The sequence below is a fragment of the Podarcis melisellensis genome, assembly GCF_964234715.1.
Source record: "Podarcis melisellensis genome assembly, chromosome: 8".
Classification (NCBI taxonomy): Eukaryota; Metazoa; Chordata; class Lepidosauria; order Squamata; family Lacertidae; genus Podarcis; species Podarcis melisellensis.
Genome location: NC_138540.1, coordinates 66,661,213 through 66,675,683, shown reverse-complemented (window position 1 = coordinate 66,675,683; position 14,471 = coordinate 66,661,213). Strand labels below are relative to the sequence as shown.

At 48.1% G+C, this 14,471-nt stretch overlaps 1 protein-coding gene across 2 annotated transcripts; it reads left to right on the top strand.

Moving 5' to 3' along the window:
• The first annotated feature begins 1,884 nt into the window (after positions 1-1,884).
• On the top strand, positions 1,885-5,960 carry GPR3 (G protein-coupled receptor 3). 2 transcript variants are annotated; one of them, XM_081920835.1, is made up of 2 exons: positions 1,885-2,265; positions 3,613-5,960. In XM_081920835.1, exon 2 carries the CDS (start codon positions 3,629-3,631, stop codon positions 4,616-4,618), a length of 990 nt encoding a protein of 329 aa, XP_081776961.1. In that variant the 5' UTR covers positions 1,885-2,265; positions 3,613-3,628; the 3' UTR covers positions 4,619-5,960. The 2 variants fall into 2 exon arrangements, with proteins under 2 accessions (XP_081776961.1, XP_081776962.1); XM_081920836.1 differs by lacking the exon at positions 1,885-2,265 and adding an exon at positions 2,278-2,370.
• The last annotated feature ends 8,511 nt before the right edge of the window (positions 5,961-14,471 follow it).

The following is a 14,471-nucleotide window of genomic DNA, read 5'->3' as shown; positions in this document are numbered from 1 at the left end:
GAATAAAATGAGTTTGCCTGTCCAATTTAGAGTCTATGAAGACTGATGAATAAGATCCTTACATGTCCACAGATATGAAGGGTTTCCCACAGGTAGCTGGTTGGCAGCTGTGAAAACAGGATGAAGAACATCTATGAAGCTCCTCCAGCTCAGTAGTGTCTACACTGACAAACATTGGTTCTCCAGGGTTTTACGCAGGGAACCTCTCCCAGCCCTACCTGGAGATGCTGAAGACGGAACCTGGGACCTTCAGCATGCAAGACAGATGCTCTGCCACTGAGCTGCAGCCCTCTCCTCCAGTGCAGGATTAGATGGGCTGTTGGCCTAATTTAGCAGGCTCCTCTTATGTTCTTGCTTAAGGCTCATTCAGAAGGCCAGATTTGGTCAGAAAACCTTTTAAAATCAACTCAGGCACGATGTCCCACAACAGAGCAGAGGTGGTCTTCCAGAGGTGGTTGGACTACAACTCAACCTAAGAGGCCTTGCTGGCTGGGGGTAATTTAAGTTGTGGTTCCAACAGCATCTGGAGAGCCACAATTTCCCTACCTGTGTGACACAGGCTCATGCAGAATTATACCCAAAGACTTCAGACAAGGAGCACAGGTAGAAATCCAGCATCTAAGTACAGAGTAAATTGAGGTAAAGCTTTGATCAGTAAAACCATCCCATGGAGAGATGTTCATGCTCTCAACTTGAGGGACAACGCTCAGTGTGACAGATGAATCAAAATGCCCTCGGTGGGAGATAAAAGGATAGGGAATCTCCATGATCTGACTTCCACATTTGCTTGGGCATGAGGTTTAGGGACATTTGCTTGGGCATGAGGTTTAGGGATTGGTTTAGAGCCAGTGTGGTGTAGTGGTTAAGAGCGGTAGTCTCGTAATCTGGGGAACCAGGTTCGCATCTCCGCTCCTCCACATGCAGCTGCTGGGTGACCTTGGGCCAGTCACACTTCTTTGAAGTCTCTCAGCCCCACTCACCTCACAGAGTGTTTGTTGTGGGGGAGGAAGGGAAAGGAGAATGTTAGCCGCTTTGAGACTCCTGAAGGGGAGTGAAAGGCGGGATATCAAATCCAAACTCTTCTTCTTCTTCTATATACTGATCTACATCCCGAACAAGGGTGGAAGAAGAGAGGCAGCACCTCCTATTCGCCAAGAGGGAGGCTGCCAAGAGGACAGCAGATCTGGCCTCCAAGGAGTTATTCCACAACTGTTGCTGTCACTGTGGCAGCAGGCAATGCATTTCTTGGAGGCTGGACTGGCTGCCCTGGTGGATTCTGCTGCCTGAGGCGCTTGCCTCACCTTGCCTCATGGGCGAGTCGGACCTGAGGCTTGAAATGTTTTGTCCCATTCATGCCTCGTCCTCGTAGAGACCTAACCTGGAGCATCATAAACCAGCCACACCACCAGCTCTTCCCTCCATTATGTCCTTGGACCAGAGGCGGATTTAGGGCAGCATGACTGGTTCCACAGCACTGGGCACCCAGCCTAGCGGGTGCCACAACTATGACGTAGTGAATTGAACAGAGGACATGCCGAGAGGGTGGGAGGTGCAGAATTTTGAGCCAGCAGAGGGTACTGCTGATATTTGAAAGACTGAAATCCGGCCCTGCTTGGACCACAGTGCTGCTCCCCGTCGGGGAATCCTGGGGCTGGGGACCCTCTTCCTCCCCCCTCCTCCTCCCTTCACAATTCCTTTTCCGTAGAGGACTTTGGAAGGGCAGGGTGGGCGGAAGGAGGAGGAGGGGGAGGAGGGGGAAGGCACCTGCTGGTTACGCATCAAGAGCCCCAGCGGTGCTGTCTATTATTATTATTGTTATTTTGCATACATTCCCTTTTTTTATGAATGGAATTCTCCAGCTTTACTATGCCACACGGCGCGCGCGCGCCCCTATCCTCTGCAGCCAGGTGATTGGCTCCCGCCGCCCATTGACGTCACCCGGGAGAAAGACATGCGAAGTGAGGAGCCGCCCCAGCCCCAAAGCCTGAAGTGTGAGTCACCCTCAAAAAGGGGGCTTGTTCAAGTATAACTCGGCGCTTCTCCTTGCCAGTCTGCCTGCCAGCCAGCCTCGCTGCTCTTCGGATTGCAGCTGCAACGGAGCCTGAAGTCCGCAGCCCTCCTGGTATAGGAGGACCGCGGGCATCTGCATTGAGAGAGGCGGATTCCTTGTCCTGCAGCCACCCAATCGGACGCGCAAGGCAGCGGACCCCCCTCCCCTCCATCCCGATTGAATGTGCAGCCTCCTGTTCTGGAACATCACCCGAGGTAAGTGCCGCCGCCACCATCGCCGCCCTCCTCTTTTCCGCAGTATTTGACACGCTCAGGACAGACCAGCTTCTCTGCATCAAAGCCCCTTTCCCAATGCAAAAGGTGAGACCCCTCCCCCCCAAAATCCATTTAAAAATTAAGCCTTAGAGCTGCAATCCTCTATGCTTTTACCTGGGAGGAAGCCTCAGTGAACTAAATGAGACTGACTTCTGAGTAGACCTGGACAGGGTTGCAGACATGCCATACATTTAAAGGACATCCCAAAATAGACTCCTGGGAACTGTAGTTTGTTAAGGGTGCTGGGAATTGTGGCACTGTAAAGGGTATGGTGTGCATGCATTCCTATTCCCCCGGGGAAAAGAGAGGAAGGGGTTTAGAAGCACCCAAACCTCTGTCTCACTTTCTCACCCACATATAGCATTCCCCACCGTAGCCCTGTCTCCAGGAAGCAAACCAGAATGTAGCTCTGCAGTGTGAATTTAGGGGAAATAATTTCTAATAGATAACTGCCTGAATTTTACTAGGCACGACATGGCATGATGACCAAATAGACTCAAGTGTTGGGGGTTAGTACAACAGACAAGCAAAGAAGAAAAGGGAGCAAAACCGGGTCTTTGACATATGTAATAACAATGTCAGCTCCGTGGCAAAGGCTGAGATGAGCAGGCTGCTGCCAGACCTTACAAATCCACCAGTGATGCTTTTGATGCCAAAAGACTGTAATCAGCCTAAGAGTTGTGCTGTAAGGCATCATTGCCGTCTTACAGTTTTCCATTATAGAGTCTTGCGTAAACTTTGGGGAAAGTCGGTGATTTGAGAGAGCTCAGTCTGTGTGTGTTTTGGGCAAGGGAGGGGGTGAAGTAAGTAAGGAAGGAAGATTATTGCCAGGTACGCAGTGATGATGTAATCCGGGGAAGCGTACGTTGACCAGAAACAATAGTGGCATTTTGTTTACTATCCTTTATCTTGATGGCTTTATTTGAGAAAAAAGAAAGGAGGGCTGGGGGGGGGGGGGGAGAACGATGGCAAACAATGACAGGCCCTTGCCAGAAATATCCCATCCAGAGACCATAGATAAGAAGCATGCAGCCATCACGTGCAACAGGGATGCATTTTAATGGGCACTCCTACCACCAGCAGCAAACTTCAGCACTGAAAGGCAGCCTGTTTGCCTCTGCCTTGATTCCCAGCACCATAAAGGCTGGAGTTGGTTCTAAAAACCCCACCCACCTCCATCAACACACACACACACACACACCCTCTGGTCCCCAGACACTTACAAACGCCTGCCGATTTCCATCATGTCTCAGAGGACGCTAAGTGGGTGTTTTTGTGCCACTGCAGGTCATCAGAGGACAGCATGAAAGAGGAGGTGCGCCTCAATGCCACTGAAGACCAGCAGCCCGGCTGGTTCCTGCCCAGCAATGGCAGCAGCAATTCCCTGTATCTCTCTGAAGCTCCTCCTCCTCTTCCCTTGAATCCTTGGGACGTGGTGCTTTGCGTTTCCGGGACCATCATCTCCTGCGAGAATGCCATTGTGGTGGCCATCATTTTCTACACCCCTGCCTTCCGGACTCCGATGTTCCTCCTGATCGGGAGCTTAGCCACCGCAGACCTGCTAGCCGGCTTGGGCCTCATCTTCCACTTTGCCTTTGTTTACTGCATCCAGTCCCAGGTGGTGAACCTCATCACGGTGGGCCTCTTGGTGTGCTCCTTCACCGCCAGCGTGGGCAGCCTCCTGGCCATCACCATAGACCGGTACCTGTCCCTCTACAATGCGCTGACCTACTATTCGGAAAGGACGGTGACCCGGACGTACATCATGCTCATCATCACCTGGGGGGTCTCTATCTGCTTCGGACTGCTGCCCGTTATGGGCTGGAACTGCCTGAAGGACGACTCCACCTGCAGCATCGTCAAACCCCTGACCAAGAACAACCTCATCATCCTCTCCATCTCCTTCTTCATGGTCTTCGCCATGATGTTGCAGCTCTACGTGCAGATCTGCAAGATCGTCTGCAGGCATGCACAGCAGATTGCCCTCCAGAGACACTTCTTGGCCACTTCGCACTACGTCACCACCAGGAAAGGCATCTCCACCTTGGCTGTCATCCTGGGGACTTTTGCTTCCTGCTGGCTCCCCTTTGCCATTTACTGCCTCCTCGGAGATTACACGTACCCAGCTCTCTACACCTATATGACGATACTCCCGGCTACCTACAATTCCATGATCAACCCTGTGATCTATGCCTTCAGGAACCAAGAAATCCAAAAAGTGTTGTGGACTATCTGCTGCGGCTGCATTTCTTCCACCATGCCTTTCCGGTCCAGATCTCCCAGTGACGTCTGAGTCATCCCACTCCTAAGGATCCTGCGCTGCTCAAAGACTAATTCGCAAAAATCCTTTCCCTCTCCTTCCTTTCTCCCCTTCCCAATGTCCTTTCCCTTATGTGAGTGAACTTGCCGTTTTATCTTTTTATTTATTTTTCACTTAGGGAAAGAAGAGAGAAATATATATCATTTATTTTTTTAATCCATACATTAAAAAAAAACACAAACGTGTTTCGGACAGATTGGTGTGTGTGTCTGTGTGTTTGCGTGTGTGTGTGTGTCTGTGTGTTAGTTACATGTTCAAAATCTGATGTCAGTTGTTTGTTTGAGATCTTTGTAATGCATTATTTTCTTAAAGGGAAAGAAACCTCAAGACCTTTTGACCTTGCTTTTTGAGTTCCTACAGCCTTAATTACCTCAGATCTTCAGAAAATATTTTTCTACATTTAAACAAATTCCATTGTATCCCCTTCTCCATCTTTTATTTCTCCCACCCCACCCAACTGATGGAAGAAGAGAGAGACCCGGAATTCGCCAGCTTCTAAAATAAATGTACACATTATTTATTTGTATTTTCCAGCTTTTAGAAACAAAATAGACTTTCCCCTGTTCTGTATTTTGCTGCCCTCTGGTGTTCGTTCTGTTTTAATGCACATAAAAATACGAAGGTGGGGGAAAAGGGAGAGAGGAGGATTATTTTGCATGTCTCGCAAAGCCAGTATTAACAAATGGAATGTATAACTATTAGCTATAAACAATGTGAGTTGAAAGAGATTAATATGTTGCTAAGGCTACAATCCTAGACACATTTACTAGGGAGCAAGTCCCACAGAACCCAGTGGGACTTACATCTAAGTAGGCATGCCTAGGATTGTGCTATCATGAAACCTCAGAGGTAATACTCAAAAATAAGTGATTTAAGGATCACAGTCATTGCACTAGAAACTGTCATGCACAGGAGAGGGGGGGGGCATTTCTGACTACGGGGAAACAGAACAGCCAACATTGAAAACCATGGATCACATAGTCTATAAATCAACCTTTCTCAACCTGGTGCCCTCCGGATGTTGTTGGGCAAAAGCTCCCATTGTCCTAAGCATTGGCCATCTAGGGGTTTTTTGTCGAGTAACATCCAGGAAGGGGCTGGGGCAAGCTGATCTATATACTGTATTTCCTCCCCTGCTCCTCTGAATTTGCACAAATCCTGGCAAGGAAATTAATGTAACAAGGCACTTTTGGAAATCTGATGTTTTTACTACTGTGTTGCAGAGCAGCTTATAGAAAAGGCTCTGTATGAGTTGAGAAGTACTGTACACTTTTGTTTACAGCCATCAGAGAAATAAAGATAATTTTGTGATACATGTGGCTGCCTGCTGCTTTTGGGGGTTGTGGTTGTTGTTTTGCAGATGGCAGATGTTGCTCCAGGGCCAGCTGCAGAGACTGAAAGGGCTCCTGTGCCGATGCTGCGCGTTCTCACCCCTAAACCTGTTGCTTCCCCCTGCCTGGCACCCACAAACAGCAGCCTGCTTAGTCATTTCAGGTTGAAAACACCTTGAGAGCAAAAACTCATTTTGGATATGAAACTCTGGGAGTTGAGTCACAGCAAATACCAGCAAAGTATTGCCACAACCCTCCTGCACAGAGCTATTCTTGTCACCGAGAATGTAGGCATTACATGCAAAGGCATGTTGTTAAATTCAGATCTTCATTTTATGGTCTTATGGGCCACGAACAAGGTCCCTTTTAAAGAACAGCCATGTGTGTTACTTCAAGCTGTGAAGCACACAACTAACATGGCCCTTCTCTTCCCCAAGTAGTATCTGGGGTTGCCAACGTGGTGCCCACGGGCACACATGCACCGCCCAGAGGCCCTCCCCACGCTTCTTCCCACTGAAGACTTCAAACTAACATCCCACTAGAGCTAACAGAACGGGTAGTGGGGTGTGCTTTGTTGTGGCGGGGTGCCCACAACAGTCCCTCTGGCTTGCAAAGATCCCCACAAGATCCAAAAGGTTATGGGACCTCTGCTTCACAACTACTTGTTCACCCCTGCTATGATCTTGTTCACCCCTGAGGGGGGAAAGAAATACTTTGAGCATGTGCCGTTTTCATTTAAGACTCTCTCAAATCATAGCATTGTGGTGACGGCAGTTTACTTCGGCCACACAAAACCACCTGGATTATATCCAATGCAGCACTGAGTAACTTGTTCCAGCAATGCAAATATTTACATGTGTGTAAGGGAACTTCCCCTGCTTCTCCTGCCCTGTGCCCCCCCCCAAATCTGTTCTGGAGTTTCCCCCAACCTTCTGGGGCAGGTTTGGGGAGGGCAGGGGGGCATGTGCAGGGGGAAGAGGAGAGCAGGGAGTTCCATTGCACAAGTGTCAATCCTCGTGCTAGAGGAACGACAGCTCCCTTTGTCTTAGAAATAAGCATTTTTCTTTCTTTCTTTCTTTTTTGGTAGAAAAGGCCAATGTATTTCTAAAAGGAAAAATAAGAAAAGGAGCATCTGTAACCATTTACATAACTACAGAATATTCCATATAAGATGGAGAAAGGGAGCTGGGGTGATCAGCCCCAGCACAGGCCCAAGCTGGATCAAGTGCAGATCATTTGCAGATCATTTGCTGCTCTCCGTGCTGACACTTGCAGGGTGGGGGAGCCCTAGAGTTTGTTGCCCTGGCCAGACCTAGCTGCACCACTGTGCAAAGGGGAGCATAGGGTTAGGGCACTCTTTGACCGATTGTGTTCATTGGTCCCGAGTGGGAAAACCAGCAGAGCAAAGCCAAATTGCCCACCATTTCCTGGGAACTCCTAGTCACGTTAGTGTGTTGCAGCAAAAACAAGGAAGAGTCTTCCACTGCACCTGAAAGCCTGAACAGATCTACTGGATCATACTCTGATAGACCAGCAATCCACAAATCAGCACATCGGAGCCAAGTGCCCCCAACCCACTGGTGAGCTGAACACTTGACCTACCACCACCCTAGAGGTGTTATTTCCACTGCATTTTTTGAGGAGGTAAGAAATTGCAGGAGTCCCATTCTGAACAGTAGGAGAGAATCCTTCTGCTTCTTACTTTCACACAACCCCATTCAGATGAGAAAAGACCCTGCCTCTCTCCCAAGTCACCTGTGCATATGGGGGAAGCAAATTGGTGGTGATCACAAATAATGGTTGGCTATCCACTGGTCCCATCACCTCCTGGCAAATAGAAGGGGAAGAAATGGAGGCAGTGAGAGATTTTACTTTCTTGGGCTCCATGATCACTGCAGATGGTGACAGCAGCCACGAAATTAAAAGACGCCTGCTCCTTGGGAGAAAGGCGATGGCAAACCTAGATAGCATCTTAAAAAGCAGAGACATCACCTTGCCAACAAAGGTCTGTATAGTTAAAGCCATGGTTTTCCCAGTAGTGATGTATGGAAGTGAAAGCTGGACCATAAAGAAGGCTGATCGCCAAAGAATTGATGCTTTTGAATTATGGTGCTGGAGGAGACTCTTGAGAGTCCCATGGACTGCAAGAAGATCAAACACATCCATTCTTAAGGAAATTAGCCCTGAGTGCTCACTGGAAGGACAGATCGTGAAGCTGAGGCTCCAGTACTTTGGCCACATCATGAGAAGAGAAGACTCCCTGGAAAAGACCCTGATGTTGGAAAAGAATGGAGGGCACAAGGAGAAGGGGACGACAGAGGATGAGATGGTTGGATAGTGTTCTTGAAGCTACCAGCATGAGTTTGACCAAACTGCGGGAGGCAGTCGAAGACAAGAGTGCCTGGTGTGCTCTGGTCCATGGGGTCACGAAGAGTCAGACACGACTAAACGACTAAACAACAACAAGTAAGCCAAGCTAACACATGTGGACCTTTGGTACAGACTTGACCCTTTAGAGGTCATTGACATCAATGGCACAAGATTTAGCTGTATGATGATTTGGAAATTCATCAGCCTCATGTGATGAGAAGCAGCTTCATCAAAATAACAGCTCCACTGGGCTGTTCCTGCCCCTGAACTGTTTCCATAGCAGCTGACCATTATAAGAGCTACTATTTAACTTAAAGCATTTGTGTCCCGTCCCCCCCCCCACCTCTTCCCTCCCCATCCCCTTTTGTGTTGCATCTTTTAGATTAAAATCCTCTCTTGTTTTAATCAAATGTCGGTTAGTTGCTTTGGGAGCCTTTTCGGCTGAAGAGCAGGTTAAACGTTCTCAAGAGAAGAAATTTGCAGACAGATATTATCTTACATCTGATGAAGACGGGCTCTAGTCCACAATGCTGTAAGACTCTGTTGTCTTTGGACACAAAGAGTTACTTCTAGAGTGACATTTCAGACCGGCTCCTGTGTCAGTATAACATTGCTCTGGCAAGGAGGGGGCGTAAGCTAAAACACTGCAATCTGATTCAATGGAGAGAGATGAAATACATTGACTCTTCCCCTCACCCCTATTCCACTGCAATGGAGCCTAGGATTCTGTCTAGCCTGACACCTAATCACAGCCTATATGTGGTCCCAGGAAACCACCTGATTATACTCAGTCACTAATTGTCCTGAGCCCCCAGGCCTACCTGGCAGCCAGACAGTGTTCAAAATCAGCATCCGCAAAGTCCACAATCCAAGATCCCAAGCTGAAAGGCCGAAGGTCAGGAAAGGAGGTCCAGTGTCAATGCAAGTCTGAAGTCAGGATGCAGTGCAGTGTCAAGCCCAAAGTGCAGTCCCATGGAGGTCCAGGAATATCCAAGCCGAGGTCCATCAACATGGGCAGTTGAGCAGACACAGCATATCAGCTCTGCCTCCCTTTGCATGCTGATTGCAGCATCTGGGCTTGACGAGGCAGATGACCTTCACCTGTTCTGAGCCTGCTCCTTCTGAGGAATCACACCGTTCTTCCCAGAGCTAATGAGCCCCACCTGGGCAGCTAGGGAGCTGGGCTGTGGACCCTTGCCTGCGTCAGCCTCCTGGGGCACCTTGCCCGCTGCTCCCTACGCCTCAGAGCCTGCTGTGTTTGTGGAAACAGGGCCCCCTTTGGCTCTGGTGATGGGTCCTGCTGCTCTGATTTCTGTGCACCGACCCCCATCCTCTCGTCCTCCTCTGGCACCCTGTGAGTACTTCCTATACTAACATCTCCTTCCCCACCCCCAGCTTGCCCTGGTGTGTCCCAGTCCTGGCTAAACCCCTGGCTGGGATCTTCCTCCTCTTCCTTTTCCACGTAGTCCTGCCAGTTTGTGGCACTAATCTTGGCATGCAATCTAATATTGCAGAGTCAGCAGCATATTTAAAATATTGAAAATTATTAAAACTAACAACAGCATTTGATTTTGTATCTCATCATGGATATCCAAAACACCCTTAAAATAGGACTGCCATATCACATATTCACATCCGGGAATCAGACTGTTAAAAAGGCATCTGGGAGGATTTTCGCTGAATCGGCAAAATGTCCAGGGAAACCCAGAGGTATGGCAAGTAGGGCAATTTTTAAAGGGGAAAAAATGCTTTAAGAATTGAAAACAAACCCCAAAACTTAAATATATTTGGGATAAATATTTGGGAATCAACAGATTCTCACTTTTGGGAATATGGCAACCCTACGAAAAAGAAACCAACTAGGAACGCAGGGCATCACCCAAAGGAGGAGGAGGGATTACTGAAAACATCGCCCTTCCTGCAAGGAGAGGGATGAAGCGCTGACCTCATCCTGTACCTATGCTGTGAAAGTTCGGTCCTTCCTGTTCTTTTAAGGCAGCTGCTCCACGCAGAATAGGCTCCAGACCTCCAGATCGGAGCAAACTGTTCAGAGAGAGATTAGAAACCAAACACCTCTGCAGAAGAAACAGTACTTTCCTATGGAAAAGATGGCAATCACATTAATTTCCTGTAGAGGAGGCTTTCTTCATGTAGCCAACTTACTTTTCTTTTTAATTAAAACAGAAGGAGCCTAACAGCATGATATCCCACCCTCCACCCCAAGGAAATGTGGTTTGTCCCTAAGCCTTTTGAAATCAAGGGACTTGGGCCCATCGTGGCTACTAATCACAATAGCACATTTGCGCAGATAGATAGATAGACAGACAGACAGACAGACAGACAGACAGACAGACAGATAATATACGTTCACATCATAACACTCCACTTTATGACCCTGGCTTTTTAGAGCCTGGCAACTTCCTCCCCTCCTGCCTCATGGCTTTCAAAATTAACCTTTTCATTATTGCATTTTTGTACATTTTCCAATTCTAATTACATACATTACAAAATAACTCAAAATTTAAATAGAAAGGTAGAGAATTTCTCATTACAAGTCTTCAGACAACCCTGCTAGTGATGTTAATTGCTTACAATAATCTTTCAAATATCGTCTAAGTTTACTCCAGTCCTTTTGGAATACTTGATCATGCTGGTTTCGGATTTGCCAACTTCCACTTTTAACTATGAAGCTACCAGCATGAGTTTGACCAAACTGCGGGAGGCAGAGGAACACAGGGGTGCCTGGCGTGCTCTGGTCCATGGGGTCATGAAGAGTCGGACACGACTAAACGACTAAACAACAACAACTTTTAACTATGGATCGCTATGGCAACTCTACTCATGGAAAAGAAGGCATGCCCTGGAAAAAGAGGACATATGGCAACCCCACAGTAGTGGATTTCCTGCATTGGGCAGGAGGTCATAACAGATGACCTTTGAGGTGCCTCCCAGCACTGAGTCTCAGTACCTTCTCCTCCATGTCAGCTTTCTGGCAGTACTTCTGCCTGTTAATATCAGCGAGGCAGTTCAGGAAGTGGAGAGAGGTGGACAGGGATATTTCATTTGCCCACATCTGGAGTGTTTGATAGATGATTGGTCGACTTTCCCATCTGCACCAATGGAAAGGGGAAGCAACAGAAGCCATCCATAACTGTTATGACCACGGTCAAGCAGTAAACACAGTTGCAAATGTTAGGCCCAGTCAGATCTTCCTTGTATACATAGTCCTCTGATTAAACTGAATCTGGCAACTGCTTGAGTAACATCCGGCCTCTCTCTTCGGTAGCCAAAAAATCCTGATTTGCCAAAAAAGAAAGGCGGAAGGGGAGAGCTTGTGCTGGAAGCAGTGAAGGAGAGCAAATGCAGCCTTGCCTAATTGCTGTGCCACTAGATTGCTCTGGCCCATCTGTGTGGACCCAGCATCTGACAAAGCTCTCTGCTCTAAGCCTTCGGCACGTAGGAGCTGGCCTTTGTTAAGTGTTTGAGCCTCACACACTGCCAGGCAGCAGAAGCTTTGAGTTCACATTTCCTCCTGTGGCAGCCTGTAGTTATTTGCAAACAGGTTGGGGAGTGAGGATGGGGGACGGGAGGCTAGGAACAAAGCCACTCCTGGCTTAAAAGGCCCTTTCTGCTTCTGACCCAGCTGTGGAGTCAACAGTAAAAATGTCAGCCATTTCTAAAAGCTTGGCTTGTAGGCTTTCCACACAAAAAAAAGCCTGCAGAATCACAACATAGCAAGGGATTGGGGAGGCATGAAGCAACACAGGGAAAAGTTGGGTCACTGAAATGGCAGTCCAACACAGAACATTTCCAGATACCACCGCTATATCCAGGTGGGATTCAATTACACACCCAGAAATTCAGGTTGTGCATTGTTATTAAAAAAAACTGCTCCTTTTCCCTTATGGGGTACCCAAGAGCCCATAGAGAATCCTTATGTAGGTTCTCTACTGGTAGGAGAAAATAACAGAGGCTAACCAGAGAATATTGAGGAGCAAAGCAGCTAGTAAGCCTGATCTTTATTAACTGTTGCAACAGGGCGCTCACCCTGCCCCCATGCAGGAGGGAGGAGGAACCCAGAACACTGGTGTGCAAGCTCTTACACAGTGGTACCTTGGGTTACATACGCTTCAGGTTATATATGCTTAAGGTTACAGACTCTGCTAACCTAGAAATAGTACCTCGGGTGAAGAACTTTGCTTCAGGATGAGAACAGATATCATGCTGCAGCGGCGTGGCAGCAGTGGGAGGCCCCATTAGTTAAAGTGGTGCTTCGGGTTAAGAACAGTTTCAGGTTAAGAATGGACTTCCGGAACGAATTAACCTGAGGTACCACTGTATAGACTTTTGAAATTGCCACTCTGTAGCTCAAGGTCACCCCCCAGTACATCATTCATACATCACTGAAGGGGTGGTCTACAGCAAAAATCTGTCTGCCAGGATACCTGATAATAGTCACTGATTGTTTTTACCTGGGCATCCTGGCCATTCTGGTAAATACTCAGTTCCTGAATTCAGGTCACAGGCTCACCCTATTCATACACAGATACGCCCTTAAGACAAGACCTGTGAGCAAAGATACAATGGGAAGCTTTTCCCATTTCCTTCCTCCTTGCAGAGAAACATTTGAGGTCAATTTGGGAGAGTCAAAATGGTTTCAGGAATGTTTTCCTGTATTGTTTCAGACATGTAGGTTATATATTTATGTATGTTTTTGCCTGGTACATTTATGAACATTTATTTTATATCTTAGACCTTACAATTCCCATAACAGCGTTTATAGATTATGTACATACCATAGCAAAGATGTGTTTCTAGCAAATAATCCTGAGAACCGTGGTTGGTTAAGGGTGCTGGGAATTGTAGCTCTGAAAGAGGCAAACTGCAGTTCCCAGGATTCTTGGGAGGGAAGTCATGTGCTTTAAATGCATGAGGGGTATGTGGCCAGAGATGGTTGGGAAGTCTTCAGCAACAAACTCACTGCCCACGGAACTAGAATTACTGTGATAAGGTTAAGTGCTGGGAACAACCCCTGCTTTTGACACAAACAAAATCTAACCACTCCACAAACAAGTCGGAATAAACGCTCATTAATTAGCCTGCCATGCCTGATCTTCCTGCAAACTAATCAGGAGCAATGCTCAATAAACAGGACATCTTGAAGCCTGCGCAGAAAAACCACCCCGCACTCCTAACGGTTTGCAACATCCACTGCTTTGTCCTCGGCGGATGGCTGAATACTGCACCCAGCCGACGCTACCGAGATGACAGCGGCAGACCTGCACTGCTAACGCTGATTGGCACTGGCAGCACCTCATCTCACCTCCGTCTCAGAGGGGGAATTAAGATGGAGGGGGTGAAAGGAGGAGCATGACGTCAGCGTCGGAGAGGATAGACGGTCCCCGCTTGTCCGAGTTAAGGCGGCAGCATTGTCTCGCAGTTGCTGCTAATACCACCTTGGAAGGAGAAAATTAAACAGGTCCTGGGAGGCCAGACGCCTGTAAAAGCAGCATCTGGACACACAAATGCATACACTCTCCTTGACTCCAAGAGCCCATGGCAGTTGGAGCTGTGAGGAGCTCCATCCTGAGAAATCACAGCTAGCAGAGAAGAATGATAGCATTTTAGAGTTGGAAGGGACCCTGAGGGTCATCTAGTCCAACCCCCCGCAATGCAGGAATATGCAGCTGTCCCATACGGGGATCGAGCCTGAAACCTTGGCATTATCAGCACCAGGCTCTAATCAGTTGAGCTTGGGAACAAGTTAATGCTGGCGGGCAATGAGCCTCTCCTTCAGGGTACCTGGACCAGGTAAGCAGGTGCCACGAGGAAGTCAGAGCAGTAGCCTTTGAAACCTCCAGCTTCATGAAAGAAGCTTTTTGTGCTCATTGCAGATTAGAATAACTGAGGCCTACACCAGGGGAAGGAGAACCGCAGGTGGCGCTGTGGTCTAAACCACAGAGCCTAGGGCTTGCTGATCAGAAGGTTGGCGGTTCGAATCCCCGCGACAGGGTGAGCTCCCGTTGCTTAGTCCCTGCTCCTGCCAACCTAGCAGTTCGAAAGCACAAAGTGCAAGTAGATAAATAGGTACCGCTCCGGCGGGAAGGTAAACGGCATTTCTGTGC